This window comes from Thamnophis sirtalis, unplaced genomic scaffold, assembly GCF_051295495.1.
Source record: "Thamnophis sirtalis isolate CommonGarterSnake01/CBP01778 unplaced genomic scaffold, rThaSir2_p1.2 scaffold_14, whole genome shotgun sequence".
Classification (NCBI taxonomy): domain Eukaryota; kingdom Metazoa; phylum Chordata; class Lepidosauria; order Squamata; family Natricidae; genus Thamnophis; species Thamnophis sirtalis.
Genome location: NW_028261394.1, coordinates 12,238,464 through 12,263,190, shown reverse-complemented (window position 1 = coordinate 12,263,190; position 24,727 = coordinate 12,238,464). Strand labels below are relative to the sequence as shown.

The following is a 24,727-nucleotide window of genomic DNA, read 5'->3' as shown; positions in this document are numbered from 1 at the left end:
CTTGCATTTTTACCTGCTTTCAAACGGCTAGGTTGACAGAAGCTGGGACAAGTAACGGGAGCTCACTCTGTTACGCGGCGCTAGGGATTCAAAAGGGGGAGTTGTTGCCGGCATTACTGCCGGTTCGGTGCACACGTAATTTTTCAGGACTAGAACTCACTGTCTCCTAATGGTTGATCCAAAATCACCTAACCATCTTACATGCTTAAGGCAGGACTGGAACTCACTGTCTCCTAGCTTGTAGCCGACTGCCTTCACCCACTAGATACACTGGCTTTCAGAAGTTAACTTCTGTTAACTCAGAAGTGGGGTGTTAGCAGTTTCAAGGTTGCCGACTTCCCATCTAGGCTAAATCCTCCCAGTGTTTTTGGATGGAAAATCCCTGGAAGAGCCCCCAAATGCAAACCTCCCACCTGTAATCCTGAGTGGGTGTGAAATTAAAAAAGCTTTTGGGGGTAAGTTTATACCATAGAGCGGAGTGGGCCGTCAGAGAGGATCTCGTTGTACTGCCAAGACAGGGAAAAGGGGACTGAAGTTTTGCTTCCAAGCTGGCAAAGGGCAGTTTGATTATTTCCATTTGGATAGCAGCTTCTCAGCCATTCGAACCTTAGCAAGTGCAGCCTCGGGCTACGAAAACAGAAACCATCATAGGCAGGTTTTCCAACTGAGTAATACTGTCGTAAAAGATTACAGCTAAGGTATTCATACTATCTGTTGGAAGTAGAAGTCTAATAGCTTTCACATGTATTTGAAATGCCTGGGGGAACTGAAGGCCTTTGGATAAACTACAGTCCTGAGCATACAGATGACAAACATCAGCCTGGTTTGAGCTAATCAAGGCTTATTCATGAAGCATTGATTGAAAGTTAGATTGTTGAACAGCTAAAGAAATGGGCTGAATGTTGTTCACCTCCTCAGGATTCTTGCTGCCGCACAGGGAATCTTGGACCGTATTCTAATGGACGATGAGAACTAGTGGTCTTTTTCCTGAGATGAAGTCAGGGAAAACATACTAGGATAGACAAAATGTGTGGACTTCAACTCCCAGAATTCCCTCGCTAGCATTCTCCCTGCGCTCCCAGAATTCCCCGGTCAACTTTAAAGATATGGACTTCAACTCCCAGAATTCCCCAGCCAGCATTCCCTGCACTCCCAGAATTCCCCAGTCAACTTTAAACATGTGGACTTCAACTCCTAGAATTTCCCAGCTAGTGTTCCCTATGCTCCCAGAATTCCCCAGTCAAGTTTAAAGGCGTGGACCTCAACTCCCAGAATTTCCCCAGCCAGCATTCCCTACGCTTCCAGAATGCCCCAGTGAGCTTTAAAGACATGGACTTCCAGCTCCTAGAATTCTCCAGTTAGCATTGCCTGTGTTCCCAGAATTCCCCAGTCAACTTTAAAGGCATTGACCTCAACTCCCAGAATTCCCCAGCCAGCATGTTGAAGGTGAGATCCACACATTTTAAAGTGGTCGAAGTTGAGACGTGTGTGTGTGTGTGTATGTGTGTTTGTGTGTGTGAAATTCTGTAACCCACAGTAAGGCAATTCTGTGCTGTCTACCCAAGATACCTTCGTTCTGCAAATCAAAACTGCATCCTACCAGTTTTTCTATGGGAGGTTATTGAGCTTTGCCAATTAAATTCCGAACAACGAGCATTGCAAACAGAGGTCAGTTTATATTTATAAATGATACATGTTTTGAAAGTGGTTAGGGTATCAGCCTAGAAACTGGGAGGCCATCAGTTCCAGCCCTGTCTTGGCATGAAACCAACTAGTCCAGGGGTCGGCAAACTTAAACACTCCAAGAGCCCTTTGGACCCGTTTCCCACAGAAAAGAAAACACAGGGAGCCACAAAGGTCCTAACCGGAAACCACCTGTTCAATTCTGAAGCTGACCGGAAGTTCAGTTTCCCCACCATAGTGTCTCCTCCTAGTGCGGCGTACTTTTTCCTCTACCTGTCATAACCAAAAGCCCTATCAATTGTGGAGACAACTGGAAACCCCTCCCCTTGCCATAGAGTCTTCTCCTGGCGCACTGTACTTCTCTCTCTCCCCCCCCCCACCGGAAGCTCCTCTCAAAATTGTGGCGCCGACCGGTGACAGAGCCGCAGCAGAGGGAGGAAAGAGCCACATGCGGCTCCAGAGCCGCAGTTTGCCAGTCGTTTTCTCTCAGCCCTAGGAAAGAGGGGAATGGCAAACCACTTCTGAAAAACCTGGCCAATAAAACTGCATGGACCTGTCCGGGCGATCTCCGAGAATCAGACAGGATTGAAACGAAGGGGAGGAAAAATCATGCAACAAATGTGGAGTTACCTTGATTGTACATTTAAAGGAGAGAGAAGAGGGTGGTTTGGCTGCTCTTTAGCGCCATCTCTTGGTTATAAAGGCTTACTTTACGTTTATCTTTTTAAAAGAGCCGGTTTTACTTGTCTGTGGAGAGTCTCAGTCATCCAAAGTTGCTTTTTTCAAGAGGCAACTGGACTTTCTTTTCTTTTTTTTATTATTTTATTTTTATTTTTATATAAACAATCCATTGCTTGTACCCACTCTGCCGCCTGGGTACAAATACTTTGTGCCACCATTAAAATATACAATCTGATTCATTATTTAATACCAATTTAGCTTAATTTCCAATATCTTAAGTATCTAATATTATAACAATCCCCTTGTAATTTATTTAACTCTATTAGTTATATCTATTAATATATTTTCTATACTTTAGATAACTTCTTTTACTATTAATTCTTATTTCTATTCTCTAACCACTGGTAAAAAGATTCCCAAATTATATAACAATCAGTTTCATCTGTTCATTTCTGCACATTCTAATATTTTCCTAATCCCATTTTCCTCTGTAGGGATCTCTTCACTTTTCCAATTTTGTGCAAATGCAATCCTAGCTGCTGTTATAACATGAATAATCAAATATACATTTTCTTTATTATAATTTTCTGGTAAAATCTCCAGCAAAAATATTTCAGTACTTACTTGTTTTTTCTTTTGAAGACGTTTCGCTTCTCATCCAAGAAACGTCTTCAGAGCTGAAGAAGCTTCTCAGGCAAAAAGCAAAACGTCTTCAAAGAAAAACCAGAGAGCCCAGTTGCCTCTTGAAAAAGCACCTTTGGGACAGCGAGTTTACTTGCGATCTTCCCTCCTGCGCATGCACAGATGTGTCTTGTGGCAAATAGGCCTATCAGGATGCGCGTTAAAAGGACATCACCTTGCCACCCATTCTTTGGGCGCAGGCTGCCAAGAAAAAAAATAGCACACTTTGTGAAAGATGCAAAACCTGCTCGTAAACTTTATTTTTAGGAGCTGGGCAGTGGGTCTTTACACAGAAAAGTTTAATCAAAAATATCCAGGAGAGAAGAAATAGCAAAATAATTCAATATACGTCCTTTTCACTGCAGACAAATATAAACTCTGGAACGAGCTGAGGAAAAATATCAGTCTGGCTTCTCCAAATTCATGTTTTCATTTAAACCATTTGTCCTTTAACATGCTTTGTAAGTGGCATCAAACATTTTAGCATTGCATTGCTAATCTTAATGTTCATCTTATGGATCAGAAATTGCTTAAAACGAGGATGTAGGATTAACATAATTGTACAGGGATATGAGCAACCACACCATAAAGCTATTTTGGGATAAGACAAAATCTACAACAGGATGTTACACTAACATCCTAACTAGGTTAGGACGCTTTGTTTCCCAGCACTTTTTATTCGATTCGCTTTCTTTCCTAGGTTTACCAGAACTCTTGTTTATTCACTTTTGAGCCCATTTTTCTCTTTATGGTTACTTGTGTAGAGCTTTTGTTATATTTCTGACATTCCGTAGACTCTTTCCCTTCTTCTTCCCCCTTTCAAGAGCATTTGGATTCAATTTTTAATGAGACTTCCAAACAATTACTGCTGCAAAATAAGAGTAAATAAATAAAGAAACATAAAGAAACGTTTTGCCATTGCATGCCAAAAACCCACACCCATAATGCAATGCAATGTGTGTCTGACCCGGCCCCGCGCATCTGTGTGTGACCCCCCCATGCATGTGTGCATGATCCCCCTGCTCCCTCACGCACAGACACACTCCTGTGCATGCATCCTGTCCCGTCCCCTGCCCATTTTTGGCTTCCAGGTTGGTGCAGGAAGCTTTCCAGGCCCAAAACGGGGGCCCAAAATGCAATGTGAGCGTGCCACCCGGCATGCATGGCAGAGACCCGAAGACCAGCTGGCTGGTGGGAGGCGCCTGCGCATGTGCGGTGGAACTGGGCTGAGTCGGTGGCTGGCGAGAGGGTTCTGCATGCCATCTGCCATCAAGGCTCTAAAAGCAGTGTTTCTCAACCTTGGCAACTTGAAGATGTCCGGACTTCAACTCCCAGAATTCCCCAGCCAGCGAATGCTGGGGGTTGAAGTCCAGGCATCTTCAAGTTGCCAAGGTTGAGAAACACTGCTCTAAAGGCCAAACCCTCCAGATTGTGCATTTTAGGTACATAATGGTCTCCATTTGGGAAATGACTTTGAGTTAATTTGTTCAAATTCATTCAACAGTTGAAAATATGAAATGTCGAGTTCCTAGAAGGCACAGGAAGTGCTCACTGAACAATCCTTGAACGGCAAAATCTCATACAGTTTTACAGAAAGTCGACAAAGTATTCCGGTGCAAATCTCTGGAGAACCACAGTCGTGTTTTTATTAAAGAGCAAAGCTTGTCATTTTTTTCTGACAGTCTATGCAAAAAATAATTATTATTCCAACCCTAGAAAGGGTTTTCTGACTCTTGTGCTGTAGCCTTTCACCCATTCATACGGGATTGATAGATTCTTTCATAAAAATTGTTGACATCTACGGAAATTGGAATTAGCCATTCAAAGAAACAAATGGCTTCCACAAATGCTAGTTTTTTTTAAAAAAAATTAGTTTGGGCATAAAGTTGCTTGCTTTTTGCTGATTCATAGGCTGGATGCTTACGAAATAAAAACCCTGAAAATATTATCTGATCCATTACATTCCTTAACTGCTCCTTCCCTCGTAGCAGGGCCTGGAACAGGGAGATTAAAAGCTAAATGGTTGCCATCTGATCTGACAAACTGAACCACAACAAAAAATAGTCACTACTGCTGCTATAACCTGGAGTGGGTATATTTTATGCAAGCAGCGTGTGTCAAATTCAATGGAATATGGAGCCATTTTAGCCTGGCTCAATTTATATCCTGCCTTGGTGTTTGGAACGCTCCTATTCAACCCCTAAATAGAATAATAAGAGGAAATGAAATCCCATCAAGCCGAAGAGGGGAATGCAAGCCACATGAACCTGAGGTCACACATTGCGCATAAGCAGCCATTCCTCAACATTAACTTGTTTTTTTTATTCCTTCACCAATTTCCAAGGAATTCTCTCTGGGGAAGTTGTACTTGGTAGCTAGATGATGCCACGTTTGAATGTTTATTCACTGGGGCCCCTTTGCCTCTTCTTTTTACCTATCAGCTTTCTGCTGCTACTTCATTATTATCGTATCCTCGAGTGGCATGAAATAGAGTTTAGTCTGTATCAGAGGTGGGTTCCTATCGGTTTGGACCGGTTCGGCCGAGTCGGTAGTAACTCGGCCGGACAAGCTCCCGAACCAGTTCTATCTTCGGTGGCGTCATCTTGATTTTCTGTTCTGCACATGCACAGAACAATCTTCATTTTTTAAATGTTGTGCGCATGCATAGACCTTTTTAAGGGCAAATGTGCATGCATACTGGAGCGAAGCGAGCATGCCCGCACAAAATGTTTTGGACACCGAACCAGCAGTAATGCCGGCGTGAAACCCACCCCTGGTGTGTGTGTGTGTGTGTGTGTGTGTGTGTGTGTGTGTGTGTGTGTGTGTGTGTGTGTACGGACAGACAGACAGATAGATAGATAGATAGATAGATAGATAGATAGATAGATAGATAGATAGAAGATAAATAGAAGATAGATAGATAGATAGATAGATGATAGATAGATATTAGAGATGATAGACGATAGACATGTGAGATATGAGATAAATAGATAGATAGATGATAGATAGATGATAGATAGATAGATGATAGATAGATAGATAGATAGATAGATAGATAGATAGATGATAGATAGATAGATGATAGATAGATAGATATTAGAGATGATAGACGATAGACATTTGAGATATGAGATAAATAGATGATAGATAGGTAGGTAGGTAGGTAGGTAGGTAGGTAGGTAGGTAGGTAGGTAGAGATAGATAGATAGATAGATAGATAGATAGATAGATAGATAGATAGATAGATAGATAATAGATAGATATTAGAGATGATAGACGATAGACATGTGAGATATGAGATAAATAGATGATAGATAGATGATAGATAGATGATAGATAGATAGATAGATAGATAGATAGATGATAGATAGATGATAGATAGATGATAGATAGATAAATAGATAGATAGATATTAGAGATGATAGACGATAGACATTTGAGATATGAGATAGATAGATAGATAGATAGATAGATAGATAGATAAATAGATGATAGATAGATAGATGATAGATAGATAGATAGATAGATAGATAGATAGATAGATAGATAGATATTAGAGATGATAGACGATAGACATTTGAGATATGAGATAAATAGATGATAGGTAGGTAGGTAGGTAGGTAGGTAGGTAGGTAGGTAGGTAGAGATAGATAGGTAGGTAGGTAGGTAGGTAGGTAGGTAGGTAGAGATAGATAGATAGATAGATAGATAGATAGATAGATAGATAGATAGATGATAGGTAGGTAGGTAGGTAGGTAGGTAGGTAGGTAGGTAGGTAGGTAGGTAGGTAGATAGATAGATAGATAGATAGATAGATAGATAGATAGATAGATAGATAGATGATAGGTAGGTAGGTAGGTAGGTAGGTAGGTAGGTAGGTAGGTAGGTAGGTAGATAGATAGATAGATAGATAGATGATAGAATAGATAGGATAAAGAGCCCTCCTCAGAGCCTTCCCCAGACTCCAGGACTGGCCCATGTTCCTCCTCAACCTCTTCACTGTCCAAATCTGCTGCCAGCTCCGCTGGTGGGCCCCAACCGCTCTTTTCTACACGAAATCCCACATCTAAATCCCAGTGGGAATATCTGGACTTTGGAACTGTTGCAAGTCTTGTTCTTGGGAATTGGATTGAAGAATACGGAGGATGGATTGAACAAAGGATGGCGGTCCCTTTGCATGTAAAGCTTATACATTTATTTATTGCAAATATATATCCTGTAGCAATCCCTTCAGTTCTTGGGAGCAAGTGCATCTTCTCATTGCTTTGTATATGTCTTCCGTAATTTGATGTTGCAGACAGCAGCTGTTTTATCCTGCATCTCTTCTCCTCTCCAGATTTTAAATACTAGACTTTTGAAAATGTGTTAATGAAGAGACTGCACTTGTCACTTCCAAGCACCGATTTTTAGCTCTAGCAGTTGCTCTTTATCCCACTTGCGGACATAATTTATTAGAAGGCATGTGGAGGAAATAACCCCATGTAATTAGCCTTCAGGAGATGACACCGTGATGCCTCTAAAAGTGCATCATTAATTTTGAAATGTCATACAGAATTGAACTATCAGAACTATGCCAGTTTATTGTCCAAGTGAGCAATGGCATATTTTAATCAACCCTCCAGGGCAAAATTCCCAGCCTGTGGAAAGCTAGGATGTCAAGGAGTAAATTTTGATTTAGGCATGAGTTTGTTACTGTCGTAGGGGCGCGGTGGCTCAGTGGCTAAGACACTGAGCTTGTCGATCAGAAAAGTCGGCGGCTTGGCAATTCGAATCCCTAGCGCTGCGTAATGGAGTGAGCTCCTATGACTTATCCCAGCAAGTAGAAAAATAGGAACCACCTTTGATGGGAAGGTAACAGCGTTCCGTACGCCTTCGGCATTTAGTCATGCCGGCCACATGACCACGGAGACGTCTTCGGACAGGGCTGGCTCTTTGGCTTTGAAACGGAGATGAGCACCGCCCCCTAGAGTCGGGAACGACTAGCACATAGGTGCAAGGGGAACCTTTACCTTTTACCTTGTTGTTGTCAGCTACTGATAGTCTTCAGCTTATGACCTCAATCAAGGCCCAAATTTTTGTTGCTAAGGGAGACATTTGTTAAATGCGTTTTGCCCCATTTTTAAGACTTTTCTCGCCACAATTGTGAAGCAATGTCACTGCAATGGTTAAATTAGTAACACAGCTGTTAAGTGAATCCGTCTGACTTTGCTTGTGAGAAGGTCACAAAAAGAGACCGCATGACCCCGGGACACTGCAACCGTCATAAATATGAACCAATTGCCAAACTTCGATCGTGTGACCATGAGGAGGCTGCAATGGTCATGAAAAATGCTCCTAAGTCGGTTTTTTCAGTGCTGTTGTAACTTTGAACGATCACTAAATGAACTGCTGTAAGTTGAGGACTGTCTAGCAAATGCCTTTGCCCGACATCCCAAGGAATACTACTTGTGTTGCTTTATGAGAAAGAAGTTCTCAGAAGGAGGGAATCCTTCATTAACAGTGTTGGTTTCATTGGTCTGGGTTTTTTTTTTTCCTCCAGGGCTCTGACATTTTGGCCCCTGTCCTTCATCTGGAGCAAACTTTCCACCTACGAGCAGTTGAGGCATCGGTTCCAACATCTCCAAGTCATCAGCAGTGAGAAGGCAGCTTCGGATCAGGCCCAAGCAATGAGGTAAGAATTCCGCTGCACGGAATATGTTCTGTATTCTGATGGGCTCCATGACCGATATCCAAAGACACCACAGTAATGTTGACTTACAACAGTTCCTTTAGTGGCTGTTCAAAGTTACAACGTCACTGAAAAAAGAGTGACGTCAACAGACACACTGACCTACAATCAGCCTATGAAGCCTTCAGAATCCAAATCAACCAGAGATAGCACCGACCCGTAACCAACCTAAGGAGAGAGGGAGAGGGAGAAAGAAAGAGAGAGAGAAATGAAAGGAAAGAAAGAAGGGAAGAAAGAAAAATAGAAAGAAAGATAGAAAGAAAGAAAGGAAAGAAAGAGAAAGAAAGAAAAAATGGAAGGAAAGGAAAGGAGGATGGAAAAGAAAGAAAGAGAAAGAAAGAAAGAAAGAAAAAGGAAAGAAAGAGAAAGAAAGAAATGGAAGGAAAGGAGGAAGGAAGGAAAAGAAAGAAAGAAAGATAGGAGGAAAGGAAAGGGGGAAGGAAAAGAAAGAGAAAGAAAAAGAAAGAAAGAAAGAAGAAAGAAAGAAAGAAAGAAAGAAAGAAAGAAAGAAAGAAAGAAAGAAAGAAAGAAAGAAAGAAAGAAGAAAGAAAGAAAGAAAGAAAGAAAGAAAGAAAGAAAGAAATCAGCCTAAGGCAGATCACGAAGTTGCCATTTTGGTGTCCCAGTAGGTTCATATGCAAAGAGCTTCCTGGGGCGGAAAAAAGGGACTCTTAATATTGAGGTATTGTCTGTCTCTGTGTGAGGGGAGGTGGGGGGAATTAGAAGGTTTTTATAAGTGAGGATAGAACATTCTGTTTCCCAAAATATAGTTGTGCGTGTGGGCAGACTTCTCATTGTTTCTGGAAACATTCTGTTCCATTGTGTTTATATTTTGTGGTGCTGCACCTGAGAGAGTCACATTGGACTGAACATTTTGGGCTTTTTTTTCTCCTGCTGCTGCCCCCGTACCACTGCCCACACAACTTCCATTTCTATCCAACAAACGAGAGAGTTGCCCAGGAAACAGAAGCTGGCATGCCAACCCTGGCACAGCTGTAGAAAATATCTGCACAGCACCTGCCTCTGCGTGGTTGCAGAAACCTCAAATGCCTTTTGGAGAACTCCTGGATTCTACTTTCCCCTTTACACGTAGTCCTCGCTTTATCCCCCCTTCATTTGGTGACCATTCAAAGTTACAATGGCACTGGAAAAAGTGGCTTCCTCACAGTTACGACCGACACAGCCATCCCCACAGTTGTAGCATAGCATGTTTGGAAAATCTAGCCAATAGCGTTTTCTTGTAGGAGACGACCAGGCTGAGCCTGAGGGAGGAGTCAAAGGCGTTATCAGTCATGAGTCCTTGAGCACCCACAAGAGATCCAAGTCTAGTCCACCTTGAATTCCTTTCTATTTTTATCTCCCGCTCCTTTCCCTTGACTGCTAGTAGTTCAGATTCTTGTAGAGAGGATCAAGTTTGCAATAAATCTTTATGTACAATTGAATGGCGTGGATCCCCTGATTCCCCCTGGTGCTTGACACTTACTCAACAAACAACGCAGCCTACAAACTTGGTTCTCATCCTTAAAAGAAAAGCTTGAATGTGTCTGAATTTTGAGGAACACTTACCATATTTTTCGGAGTAAAAGATGCACCTTCCCCCTGCCCCTAAAAGAGCGTGGAAATGTTGGCGCGTTTTATACATCGAATACAGCAATTTTTGGCCTCCCAAATCCCTGCCCTCACACCCCATTTTTGTGAAAAATAGGCCATTTTTCACAAAAACTGAGGCGTTTTCTCCTTCCTCCAGCCCCCAGAAGCACTCTGCAGGCTTCAGCAGGGCTGGTGGAAGGGGAAAATGCCCCCGTTTCTGCGGAAAAACAGGACATTTTTTGCAAAAACTGAGACACTTTTCAGCAGGACAAAAACTTTTTTTTCTTACTTACTTCTTCGAAATCTTGGTGTGTCTCATACACCAGTGCGTCTTATAGTCTAAAAAATATGGTAACTCTACCTGACATGGCAAACAATTTTTTTCCCCCCCAATGCAGGAAAGCCAACATCTTTATTTCTCTCCTCATCGACGTGGCTCTCGGTGTCGTGCTCATGTCCTGGTTGTATCAAATGAACTGGATTGGTTATCTTGCTAGTGGCCTCGTCCCAGTGGCTGATGTAAGTTTTGTTCTGGCCTAGGCTTCCCCAAAAAGCACGAAGCAGATTCCTGGTCCCAACAAAACCCCGACAAAACCGTGCGGCGCAAATACTGTGGGGGTAAGACACCCCTAACACTCCTCAGAGTGTGTGTATTCTGTTAAGATGCAGCCTGTTGTGCCTTAAAATGGCTTCTACCATACTGCCATAAAATGGCTTCTACTGTGCAGCGCAGTGGAGTTTCCATGGTAATGGTTTCACAGTACTCCACAAGGGGGCTCCCTCTGGTAAGGGGGAAAATCCAACATTAAAAATTAAGGTGGTATCACTTTTCTTAACGCTTCTGGGGGCACAGGGAAAAGATTTGTAACTCATTTAATTGTCGCCAAAATCAGGGCTTTTCCTGTCTAATGCAGGCTTAGGATAAATAAATACAACGCCGGGTTATCAGCTAGTTGCAAATAAAGGCCTGAACTACTTCAGATTCCTTTCCTTCTGGTCCAGGATCAAATGTTTCTCCTGGATTCCCTCCAAAAGCTGCGTGACCACAATGTCACTGTGGAGTTAGCGTGTTCTTAGGTAAATGCTTCACTTAACATTGTTCATTGTTTGATAAAATGCATCGGCACTCCCCATTTCAAAGCAAAATCTCTCTCTCTCTGATGCAAGTTGAATTGACTTAGAGCCCAGCCAGAGAGAGGAAGATTTGTGGTGGTAATGGCTGTGGTTGTTATTCCCATGATGAATTCTTGCGGCTTTTGACTGCTAAAAGCCCTGTGGCAAATACATACAAGACCTTTCCGTCCATAAATCATAAGAGCGTGTGATCCGTTCCCAAATACTGATAAAAAAAATTACATCCCTCGTGTAAAATTGCATTCCTTTGCTCTCCTTCCCCCTGCCTCTCTAGTTTCCGTTCCCATTAATGGTCCTTGGCCCCAGGTCGCTGGGCACCAAAGTCATTCCCCCCTCACCCCCCATCCAAGCTAAGAAACAGCAACCTAATTTGCTATCGTGGTTTAATTGCGGCTAGCAACTCGTATGCAGAAAACAAAATCTGGCCAGCAAAGATTAACAGAGTTGGAAGGGACCTTGTAGGTCATTGAGTCCAACCACTGGCCAAAGCAGGAGACCCTACATCATTTCTGACAAAGGGCAGTCCTGTCTCTTCTTGAAAGCTTCCAGTAATGAAACTCCCACAACTGGAGGCTAAAACATACGATGAACAGTTGCAGGAACTGGGCCTGGCCCGAAGGCAACTTCTCTTCCATGAGTTGATTGTTTCCACCTACCAGGAAATTCGCACTTATTTCTAGTTTGAATCTCTCCTTGTTCAGTTTCCATCCATTATTCCTTTATCTGGCCTTCCGGTGCTTTGGAGAATAGGTTGATCTCCTCTCTGTGGCAGCCCCTCAAATATTGGAAGTCTGCTATCCTGTCTCACCTGGTCCTTCTCTTCACTGGACTAGCCAGGCCCAGTTCCTGCAACTGTTCATCGTATGTTTTAGCCTCCAGTCCCCTAATCCTCCTGGTTGCTCTTCTCTGCACTGTTACTAGAGTGATATATTGATATAGAATGATATATTGATCAGTGTTCCTGAACCTTAGCAATTTTAAGATATGGCTGGCCGGGGAATTATGGGAGTTGAAATCCTCCTATTGTGAAGTTACCGTGGTTGAGAAAAACTGTATTTGATGCCTCCAATGCATTTTCTTTCCATGAGTAAAAAAGGGAATAAAATCATATTTTAGCTTTTTTGAAAATCACTCTGTACTTTACAAGCTATTTTCCACTGACACTGATCATATCTTCCTCTTTCGGCAGCATATCGCCCAGCAGCTCCAGAACCTCCTGCAGTGGCTGATGGGTGTGCCAGCCGGTCTAAAAATGAACAGAGCTTTGGATCAGGTGCTGGGACGCTTTTTCCTTTACCACATCCACCTCTGGCTCAGTAAGTGCCCTTCTCATCCTTTGTCTGTGCCATGTAACAAACTCCTTTGTTCCAGTTGAGGAAAACCAGGCGATGCCATCTGATCATTTAAGACTACAAATCCTCTTTTAGAGGTTCTAGAAGCTGTGCTCTGGAACCAGGGACCTAAGATTTGAGAATAGGACAGGGCACTTGAGAATTGCTTGTCCTATTCTTCTCTAGATTGCTATGCAATTCGCTTTGATACCCAACAAGCACATAAATAGATAGATTATGAATTTATAGATTTATAAATTACCTATTACCTATCTTCTTCTACTTATGACTACAATCTTGTTGCTTGTAACTTTACGATCTATGTTTTATTTAGTTTCCTATTATGATTTTGATTGCTTATTTAGTATCCTGTGACTATCACTAAGTGTTGTATCTTATGATTCTTGATGAATGTATTTTTTTATGTACACTGAGAGCTTATGCACCAAAGACAAGTTCCTTGTGTATCCAATCAGACTTGGCCAATCAAGAATTCTATTCTATTCTTATTCTTATTCTATTCTTATTCTATTCTTATTCTATTCTTATTCTATTCTTATTCTATTCTTATTCTATTCTTATTCTATTCTTATTCTATTCTTATTCTATTCTTATTCTATTCTTATTCTATTCTTATTCTATTCTACTCTACATTCTATTATATACTTTATATTATATACTCTTATGTTATACATCTCTACTCTACTCTACTCTACATTCTATTCTATATTCTATACTCTATACTCTATACTCTATACTCTATACTCTATATTCTATACTGCTATTCTATTCTATTCTATTCTTTTCTACTTTACTCTACATTCTATTCTAGACTCTATAGTCTATATTCTATACTGCTATTCTATTCTTTTCTACTCTACTCTACATTCTATTCTATACTCTATATTCTATATTCTATACTGCTATTCTGTTCTATTCTTTTCTACTCTACTCTACTCTTACTTTCTTATAGAGATCATGCTTGTTTGTTCTTTGGACTGTTGGTGAGATACAAAGGTGTTGTCATTTTAGGCTCTGTTTTATTTGTTCTTGTCATTGTTCAGTAATTCCAAATCCTCGATGACCATTGTTTCATCAGGATTGCATTGATTGTTCCTTTGGAGTGTTATAGGCTCAGATTTGGGTCATCAGTGGTGGCATCTGACCATCTTTCCTTTCAGTCTCTTTTTCCATTTGATTTTTCTAAGTATTGGGAATCTTCTCCATTGACTCTTATCTTGGCATGATGCACCCCAAATGTCTAAGGTTTAGCTTCATGTTTAGGACTTGCTTAGCACCCTGGTGCTACAGCACCTGAAAGGTTGTTTTTAATAGACAGGCAAAGTTGAATTCAGATATCAGGTTTTATTTGTTTCTCAACAAGTTACAATCTTTATGGTTATCATTTCCAGTATCATTTAGTAAGAGATTTGATCTTTATCTTGATGGAGATAGAAAGTTTTAGCGCTCTTTGCAGAAGGAGTTGCAGGTTTGTCTAGTCTAGTGAAAAGAAGGACCAGGGGAGGCAGGATAGCAGTCTTCCAATATCTCAGGGGCCGTCACAAAGAAGAGGGAGTTAAGCTATTCCCCAAAGCACCTGAGGGTAGGACAAGAAGCAATGGGTGGAAACTAATCAAGGAGAGAAGCAAGTTAGAACAGAGGAGACATTTCCTGACAGTGAGAACAATTAACCAGTGGAACAGAAGTTGCCTTCAGATGTTGTGAATGCCCCAATACTGTAAGTTTTTAAGAAGCGATTCGGTAGCCACATGTCTGGAATGGTATATGGTCTCCTGCTTCAGCAGAGGGTTGGATTAGAAGACCTGCAAAGTCCCTTCCAATTCTGTTATTTTGTTCTGTTATTGGTGATAACTCTCATTGAAGAGAGGTGGTTGCTCTTTTTTAAGTGCTGCCGTTTCCTCCTTCAGGCTACATCCATCTGTTGTCTCCATTCATTGAGAAGATCCTGTGGTATGTTGGCTTGTCAGCTTGCCTTGGCTTAACAGTGGCCCTTTCCATCCTTTCCGACATCATTGCACTCCTGACGTTCCACATCTACTGTTTTTACGTCTATGGAGCCAGGTGGGTGTGCTAGATTCCCTGGGTTACCAGGCAAACCATGAATCAATGGAACGACTTTGCCTCCAGAGGTTGTGGGTTCTCCATCACTGGAGACTTTTAAGAAGAGATTGGGCAACCATTCGTCCGAAATGCTATAGGATCTCCTATAGCTTTGCAGGGGGTTGGAATAGAGGTCCCTTCTGTTATTCTGTTAAAGAAGTTCTCCTCCCCTTCTGCTCACCTTCTATTAAGTGAGGGAGCAGTACCCTGTTTCCCTGAAAATAAGACCTCCCCGGATAATAAGCCCAATTGGGCTTTTGAGCGTATGCGTTAAAATAAGCCCTCCCCGAAAATACTGCAACACAGCAGCAGCCATGAGGTAACCACGTTCGCCACCCCCTGCACCTCAAAAGTAATAAGACCTCCCCGAAAATAAACCCAAGTGCTTATTTCAGGGGTCAAAAGAAAATAAAACCCTGTCTTAGTTTTTGGGAAACACATTAATAGTAGTAGTAAGTAGTAATAAATAGTAATAAATAGTAGTAGTAAGTAGTAGTAGTAAGTAGTAGTAGTAAGTAGTAGTAGGAATAGTAAATAGTAGTAGTATAGCCTTTATTGTCATTGTACATCATGTATACAATGAAATTGGTTTTAGCCTCACTGGTGCAATCCATGACGACAAAAACAAACAACATAAATAGTATAATGAACAATCCCTATGCAAGTAATTAGGGGGGAAGAAAGAAAAAGAAAAAACTAGTACTACGGTTTCGCGTGTGCCTTCAGTGTTTGTGGTTTTCTTTAAGAGTAATTGTGTTTTGTAACTGTGGACAAAAAACAGGACATCGGCCTGTCTAAAATTCTTCCCAGGCTCCTCCACTAAGGTTTCTCAGGCCAGGACTCCTTCTGCTCCTGTGCCTTAATTCAATAGAATTAAGAATTCTATTAATATTCTATTAAGAATAGAATTAGGAAGAGATTGGGCAGCCATTTGTCTGAAACGGTATAGGGTTTGCGGCCTGCGCAGGCATTTGGACTCCAAGGTCCCTTCCAACTCTGTTATTGTATATTATTAATAGTTTCAGTTTGATTAAAGCACTTGACTTCCGATCTGGAAAATGATATTTTGAATGTAAATGTTGAGAAAAAGGAACCAAAACCTGTTTTTTTTAATAAAAAAACTGTTCCTGGAATGTTAGGCAAAAAAGACACACACTTGCAGGAAAGAAATCATCAGAGATTGGAGAAACAATTTCTTATAGTTTGGAAAGCAAGTCAGAAAGAAATTAAAAGGGAGATGGGCAGACAGATAATGAATGAAGAGGACAGTACAGATTAAAGAGAGCATCTTTAATTTATGACTAAATCCAAAGCAAGCAGACAAAGGAAACCAGAACTGGATGATATATTTCCTATAAATGCCTTCTAGCAGACTTGAAAATGCCCCAAACACTTGAGTGCCCCCGGCAGGCTTATGCTTAAAGTAAAGGTAAAGGTTCCCCTCGCACATATGTGCCAATTGTTCCCGACTCTAGGGGGACAGTGCTCATCTCCGTTTCAAAGCCGAAGAGCCAGCGCTGTCCGAAGACGTCTCTGTGGTCATGTGGCTGGCATGACTAAACGCCGAACGCTGTTACCTTCCCACCAAAAGTGGTTCCTATTTTTCTACTTGCATTTTTTAAAGTGCTTTCGAACTGCTAGGTTGGCAGAAGCGGGGACCAGTAACAGGAGCTCACTCCATTACGCAGGGCTAGAGATTCCAACCTCTGAATTGCCGACATTTCTGATCGATAAGCTCAGCGTCTTAGCCACTGAGCCACCACGTATGCTTATCAAAATACAAAAATGCCAATATTTAGCCTCAGAAGCGAAGAAACAAGCTAAGCGTTGCCCGTGCATTCCATTCCCGATCCCTTCGTTAAGCAAGACCGCTTCGTAGATTGATTTCCATTTGAAAAGGCTTTTCTTTTGAAGTAGCCAAAACCAAAATAAAACCCCAACGCTCTCTCTCTTTGGGAAAGTATAGGAAGTCATGGGAATCACATTGTTAGGCCACTTTTTACATGTGGGAATTTTTTCGCAAGCCGGACAGTTCTCAGACTGCCTTTTTCCCCATTGCCCTGACCTCAGGATCTCATATTACCCTTGCTAAGCCTGCCAGCAGCCAACCCTCACAATTTTCCATTTTCCATATATATGTGCAATAAAGGTTATTGCTATCCCATTCAGACTGCGGCTTGGTCTCGTAGCCAAAATCCCTGTCCTCTTAGAAGTACTGTCCCACCCAAGCACCTTTTTTTTCCATCCTGTTTTGTTTATTTTATTTATATAATGTATAAAAATTCAGTTTCCATCAAACTGTATTGTCTGGGTACAATTGTTTATAATCAAAATGTTTACATCATAATCAAAATAATCATAATCAAAATGTTTACATCATAACAACAGTAATACTATAGTAACAATAATACTTATCTACTTTAACAAATCTCCATTTTAACATTTATCCTTTTTATGTCCCCACATTTCTAACTTCTGTTTCTATTGTCTAACCATTGGTAAAATAGGTCCCCTATCAAAAAATATTCAGTTTCTTCTTCGTCCTTTTTTTTTTAATCCTTCATTTTTATTCAGCATTTTTAAACATTAAAATTACAGTTACACTTTTACAGCTTTCTACTATAGGTTTTTTTAAAATAATTTCTAATTTTCCATTCTAAGGCCTATTGTTTCATACATATACCTCCTTGTTTGATGATTATCATTTTCTTCTTTGTCCTTAATAGTAAGCGTTAGTCTATCCATTTCTGCGAATTCTAATATTTTCTTACTGACACTTTCATCTGTCGGGATCTCATCATTCTTCCATTGTTGTGCAAATACAATTCTAGCTGCAGTTAATCCATGTAAAATCAAATATATAGTTCTTTTATCAATTTTTTTCAGCAGAATGCCCAATAAAAATATTTGTGGTTTCAAATCTATATGCTGCCCACGCACCTCTTACAAGAGTGGGCAATCCTAAACCTGATCACCCATCATGTGGTACAGTAGTGGGATTCAGCCGGTTCACACCTATTCGGGAGAACCGGTTGTGGGAAGAAATCTCCTTTTGTTTTTTTTCCACTTTACGGGGCTAATCCTGTAAGGAAGGCAGGAAGGAAACATTCTGGTGTTGTTTCTAGCCTAATCTTTATTGCCCTGCTTACAGAAACTGCCTCTCCAGTTAACCCTTATGACACTGTAACAGCGAAGTGCCCCTGCACGTGAGTGATGTTGAGTTGGCCACGCCCACCCAATCACATGACCACTGAGCCCCACCTACCCAGCTGGTCATTAGGGCAGAGAACCAGTTGTTAAATTATTTGAATCCCACCACTGATGTGGTAACATCCAGACCATAACCTAAATTCTGCAGTCAACATCTGGGGACCAAACCAGAGTGCAAGTACTCCTTGCTTCGGTGACCATTCAAAGTTACGACAGATCCCCCCTCAAAAGATACTCATGTCCCAATTCTGGAGCTCCAACAGTGGCAACCCCCTCTGGTCACATGGCTGCATCTCGAACACTTGGCAACGGCCTCACCTTTATGGTGTTTGCAGCGATCAGAATAACAGAATTATACTGTCAGGCAGTGGTCTCCAACCTTGGCAACTTTAAGACCTGTGGACTTCAATTCCCAGAGTTCCTCAGCCAGCTTTGCTGGCTGAGGAACTCTGGGAGTTGAAGTCCACAAGTCTTAAAGTTGCCAAGGTTGGAGACCACTGCTGTCAGGGTTCCAAGTGACGCCCCCAACGAAAGAAGACTCCGAGGGTTGAGTTTCCTCCAAGTTCCACTTTATTAAGAGATGTCATGTTGGCACATCTGGGAAAACCCGAATCTGAAAGCCCCCAGGTTTTCCCCACCCGGTTGAAAGCTCAAGACCCTTCCCTAACACCCACATGGTCCAATTGAGCATTGCTGGCACGGTTCTTGTAAAGTTTCATCAACAGTAAATAAACATATTTTCAGCCGTCCGGATTGCTTGTCGCTCACAGAGCCTTGGTTATTTGAATGGACCCCACTAGAACGGAGCCTTTGGTAAAAGTGTGGGGTTTTATTTTCAGGGCCGTCCTGACTTTCTCTTTTCCTCCTTGGGACTTAGGCTGTATTGCTTCAAGATTTATGGCTTGTCATCTCTGTGGCGCTTATTCCGAGGGAAGAAATGGAACGTCTTGAGGCAACGCGTAGATTCCTGCTCCTATGACTTAGACCAGGTAAAGGCTCTCTGCGGGCACCGCTCTGACCGAGGCTTCCCAAGAGCATGCAGCAAACTCCTGGTCCTGACAAAAAACCTTTTTGTTAATTGACTGTGAATTCTGCTCATTCACATCCAGCAAAGTCTTTCAAGGGAGGATTTAAAGTCACAGACCTTCTCTGGCTTGGAGAGCTGCCAGGCCTATATCTGCAAAACCTGGCAAGGAGTCTCAGAGAGTCACAAACCAATTAAGCAAATTAATTGTTTCCTGCAAACTCCACTCCCCTTTCGCTCCACTTTTGTTTCCTCTGGGAGGGGCCATTCACCGTCCACCTGTGGCCTTACTCCCAAGTCAACCCCTGTTCTTTAGCTGCTCCCTTCGTCTGGCCACTGTACAGGTGCACAATGCGAACAGTCTCCAGCTGTTCCTCTGCCTCACTGATGTCTGACTCCGAAGTATGTGTGTCTGTGTGTGTGTGTATGTATGTGTGTATGTATGTATGTATGTATAGATGGATGGATGGATGGATGGATGGATGGATGGATGGATGGATGGATGGATGGATGGATGGATGAATGAAGTATATAAGTATATAAGTATAGATAGATGTGTGTATGTATGTACATACATACATACATACATACATACATACATACATACATATACACATACACACTTCATAGTACTACAGTGGTTTACAGAGTCAGCCTCTTGTCCCCAACAATCTGGTGTCCTCATTTTACCCACCTCGGAAGGATGAAAGGCTGAGTCAACCTTGAGCCCTGTCAGGATCGAAATGCTGAATGCGCCAACTCAGGTCCACTCTTTACCCAGATGCAGCCTGTTTATTACCGAGCCCTGAATGTCACCTTTCTCTCCCATCCCATTTTCAGACAATTATAGCAGAAGGGGTCTTAGTCTTAAGAGACCCCTTGCTGCAGGTGCTACGTAAGTCGCAGCCCGTGTGTGATAATAGGTTGGCGGTAGGGAACAAAATCAAAGACACCAAATAATTACAGCCATAGCCAACAGGGTTGCCATAGTTACCTGCTGATTTGTGTTTCTATTAAAAGCCCCCCATTTCACAGGCTTTTGGAAGGGAGCTGGGCCCACACATTCCCAACAGGAGGGTGGAATTTATTTGCGACAGAGTCTTTGCTTTTTCCACCCCGTGTTAAGACGTCAAGACAAGTGCCTGATCAGCTGCAGGGCTCCCAATTCCATTAAGTTTCTTGAAAGAAAAGGAGTGAAGGCAAAGTCTTGGAAAAATCTCTGGGCCCCAGGAATCTGTTCTTTTGGTCACCCTATAAACAAGAGATCACAAGACTTCCCCGGATAATAAGCCCAATCAGGCTTTTGAGCGCATGCACTAAAATAAGCCCTCCCCTGAAAATAAGCCCTCTGTCAGCGTTCCAAATATCATGCAGAATTAAATCAGAGACCAAGGCAAAACTATCCTTAAAGTTCCAATTTAATAAGACAGACATGTTGGCATCATGCTATGGAATCCCAATACTGGAAATGACATCAGAATTCCACCCAGTTAAAAGTTCATGATCTTGTCCCCAACCCCACAATCCATCACATGGTCCAATCTTCTTCTTCCACATTGGCATCCACGCCCAGCTGCTTCCGGTCAGGTGTACTGGTGCGGAGACAAAGGATGACCTTGGCTTCTAGTAAAGAATGAAAACAATACATTCCACAATCTCACTCCTGTCTACTCCCCCTCCCATCAACTATCCTAAAGAAACAGCATAATGAAATAAGAGAAAATGTGGCAGGCCAAAATTCTAAAAGGAATATAATTGCAGGCCTGACACCCTCCCTGAAAAGATTGCAACACAGCAGCAGCCAAGAGGTGACCACGCTCGCCGCCTCCTGCACCTCCAAAAGAATAAGACCTCCCTGAAAATAAGGCCAAGCGCTTATTTCAGGGGTCAAAAGGAAATAAGACCCTGTCTTATTTTCGGGGAAACACGGTAGCATTTGAGCCTTCTCCAAAAAGCTGGGCTTAATAATATACCCAAAATAGGAGGTTTTGAGGCTGGTCATTTATACCTCATGTGAGAACTCTGGGATGGTCTCTCCTCTGATAGAAAAATCATTTCTCCCCCTTGCCAAACAAAATTAATAATGAAGAGCAAAATGTATCAAAAACACAGTGATAAACCTGGAGTTGGGCAGCTAACAGATTTGAATACATGCTTACAACCAAGAAATTTGAAGACATGCATACAATCAAAAGGAATAATGACCACAGAGAGCAGAAATAGACAAAGAGGGGAGGGGGGAAGGAAGATCTGTTAGTCCAGTAATGAATAATATTACTATCAAGAAAGCCCAGCCCTTTAACATGTTATTACCATAAATCTAGGTCATATTAAAATATACCCATGTCAAAATTCAGATCAATTAAGAAATATTAGGGTTTTTTATGTACTCAAGATGGGGCAGCTTTCTATTACCTCCTTTCCTAAAATTATTGTTTACTGATAATCTCTGATAATTTTACTTGTCTTTTCTTCTCCAGCTGTTCATTGGTACTTTGCTGTTTACCATCTTGCTGTTTCTGCTACCCACAACTGCATTGTATTACTTGGTTTTTACTTTGGTGAGTCTGCCTTTTCTGGAATTAATGCATGATTGAGGGGGTTTGCATTCAAAGCAATATGAAAAGTTGGAAGGATTGTTAAAAGCCAGATAACGTCAAGAGAATTAAAGGGGTCACCACCTCCAGTTTTACACTACATAAACTTTGACAAGATAAATAAATACATACAAAATTATGTATATACCGACATATGATATATGACACAGAGAAACAACAGTCTAGTTCGGATGTATACGTGTTTATGGTAAGAAAAACAAATCTTGTGAGTTTCTAAATGGATGGGATAGGAGGCAAAGCTATTACAGAATCTAGGAGTCCTGCTACAGATACTTTGAAACTTCCTCCCAGAGTGGAGCAACAGAAACAGACCATAAAGTGGGTGTGTGGGGGTCTCTAATGATACTTTGAGCTCTAAGCACATAGCGCTTATAAGCAGTATCCTGAATAAAGGGAAGCAAGCTTTCTATAATCTTCTCGGCTGTCCTCACTACTCTCTGTAGGGACTTTCTATCTGAGGCACTGCTGCCACCAAACCAAACAGGGATGCAGTTAAGATGGAAACTTTTATACTGGCTGTAGAACTTGCCAGATGTTGGCCAGTGAATATTAACACCAAGATCTAACAGAAACGAATCTTTCCTCTTAGCTTCGTCTCCTGGTGGTCCTTGTGCAAGGCCTAATCCATCTGCTGGTGGACCTCATCAACTCACTGCCCCTTTATGCCATCGTCCTTCGACTCTGCCGAGGCTACAGACTTGCCTGTAAGCTCTACCAATCTATATTGTTGTGATAACAAGTAAATTGTGGGGTTGAATATTTTGCCCGGACTCTCGTTTATGTTGATCGTATGGGCTTAAAATCAGGAAATCCATGGCACACAAATAGATATATACACTAAAGAGCCAAGGTGGCGCAGTGGTTAGGGTGCAATACTGCAGGCCACTTCAGCTGACTGTTATCTGCAGTTCAGCGGTTCAAATCTCACCGGCTCAAGGTTGACTCAGCCTTCCATCCTTCCGAGGTGGGTGAAATGAGGACCCAGACTGTGGGGGCGATATGCTGACTCTGTAAACCGCTTAGAGAGGGCTGAAAGCCCTATGAAGCGGTATATAAGTCTAACTGCTAAATTGGACAGAGAATTAACTTGCTACCAGCTAACAGGTTAAGTCCTGTAAATTCCAACTCACTACAGATAGTCCTTGATTTACGACCACAATTGAGCCCAGCATATCTGTGGCTAAGCAAGACAGTTGAGTTTTGCCCCCTTTCATGATCTTTCTTGCCACAGTTGGCCATGGAAATTTGAGGCTGCATTGTAGTTGTAATTGGACTACCTATAACCGTGATGATGAATCTAGGGCACGCAGAGCCCTCTCTGTGGGCATGCATGCCATTGCAAGCTGCTCTTCTGGTTTCCGGTCTTCGTGGGTGCCGGAGTGCCTGAAAACAGCCCGAAAAATGGCCAAAACTGGCAAAAAAAAACAGGCTGTTTTCCAGGCCATTTTCCAACTGGTTTTAGTTTGAGAAATGCCCCCAAAACGGCCTGAAAAAGGCCAGAAAATGGCTGGGAAAACGGCCAGAAAACAAGCATGTGCATGCCAGCCAGCTAGTCCTCAGGTTCCCAGTGCTCCGGCATGTGTATGCGCACCAATGCATGTGCGTTCCAATTTGGGCACTCACGCCAAAACAATTTGCCATCACTGACCTATAAGTTGAGTTTCACCAGAGTGGTGCGATGGCCTAGAGGTGGAGATCTCGCCTCACAATCAGGGGGCTGTGAGTTCGATCCTAGGGAGAGGCAGATATTTCTCTTTCTGGGCACACTTGAGAATGTATCTGCCGAACAAAACTCCGCATCGGCAACAGGAAAGGGCATCCGGCCATGAAAACACTCCGCTAGCTCCATTCAGTTGCCCAGACTCCACCCCACAAGGGATTATGGGGTCGTTAAAGGATGATGATAAGTGGAGTTTCAGCGACGATAAGTTGGCGTATAACCAATGTTCGGAACGTAAACTCCTATTGACAAACCTGGTTGCGTTTAAACTTCCTGCAGGGAAGCGAGATTTTTATCTCCATGTTATTCTCTGTTTTTAAAACCCAGATTTGGATTTTTAAAAAATTCCTACAGCTCATTGCAGTGGTCAGTCAATGAAGCCTCTCCCTTCCCACACCTGCTTTCATTTTGTGTGTTTTCAGCTGGTGTCAAATTCAGAGTTCTGGAGCAGGAAACTGGGATACCTCTTCGACTTCTGATGCAGGTAAACCCTCGTTCTTTTTTTCTGGTTTCTTTGGTGAATGTGCTCATATTCAGAATACCTTGCAACTCTCTCCTACCGTCGACACATCCTCAATGCTTCATTTACTAATATCCTAGTAATATGACTCCTGGTGGCAGGGTGGTTAAAATGCAGTATTGGAGGCTAACTCTGCCGACTGCCAGCAGTTCAACCGGCTCAAAGTTGACTCAGCCTTCCATCCTTCCGAGGTGGGTAAAATGAGGACCCAGATCGTTGGGGGCAAGGGGCTGATCCTGTAAACTGCTTAGGGCTGTAAAGCACTGATATATAAGTCTTAAATGCTACTGCTATGTCTTATCCTTTTGAGGTCCAACAGAATAATCATGGAAGGATGGTTGTGTTGTTCCCATTGAGTAGGGCCATCACAATTGGACTGTAAGAATTTGCCTGACCATTAGGTAGGTGGCAGCAGAGAGCCAGCAATTGTGGGGAATTCTGGGAGTTGAAGTCCACCCATTAGTTCAATTTGCCAAGGATGAGAAGCACTGCCTTAATCTCAAGATATTGTATCAATCAGAGATGGTATTCAGCAGGTTCTGACTAGTTCTGGAGAACTGGTAGCGGTAATTTTGAGTAGTTCGGAGAACCAGTAAATACCACCTCTGACTGCCCCCGTCCCCATCTATTCTCTGCCTCCCGAGTCCCAGTTGATCGGGAGGAAATGGGGATTTTGCAGTATCCTT

The 24,727-nt window shown here is 42.2% G+C and overlaps 1 protein-coding gene across 3 annotated transcripts in view; it reads left to right on the top strand.

The window, feature by feature from the left end:
* The window catches only part of PIGQ (phosphatidylinositol glycan anchor biosynthesis class Q), a gene marked incomplete at its 3' end in the record, with an annotated part of 34,967 nt that extends 10,962 nt beyond the window's left edge, over nucleotides 1-24,005 (top strand). For all 3 annotated transcript variants that reach the window (XM_087728834.1, XM_087728833.1, XM_087728835.1), the window contains 8 exon segments: nucleotides 8,585-8,716; nucleotides 10,762-10,882; nucleotides 12,687-12,813; nucleotides 14,757-14,910; nucleotides 19,037-19,148; nucleotides 21,664-21,744; nucleotides 22,391-22,505; nucleotides 23,944-24,005. In XM_087728834.1, coding sequence (XP_087584960.1) covers nucleotides 8,585-8,716; nucleotides 10,762-10,882; nucleotides 12,687-12,813; nucleotides 14,757-14,910; nucleotides 19,037-19,148; nucleotides 21,664-21,744; nucleotides 22,391-22,505; nucleotides 23,944-24,005 — 904 coding nt within the window.
* Between the last annotated feature and the right edge of the window lie 722 nt (nucleotides 24,006-24,727).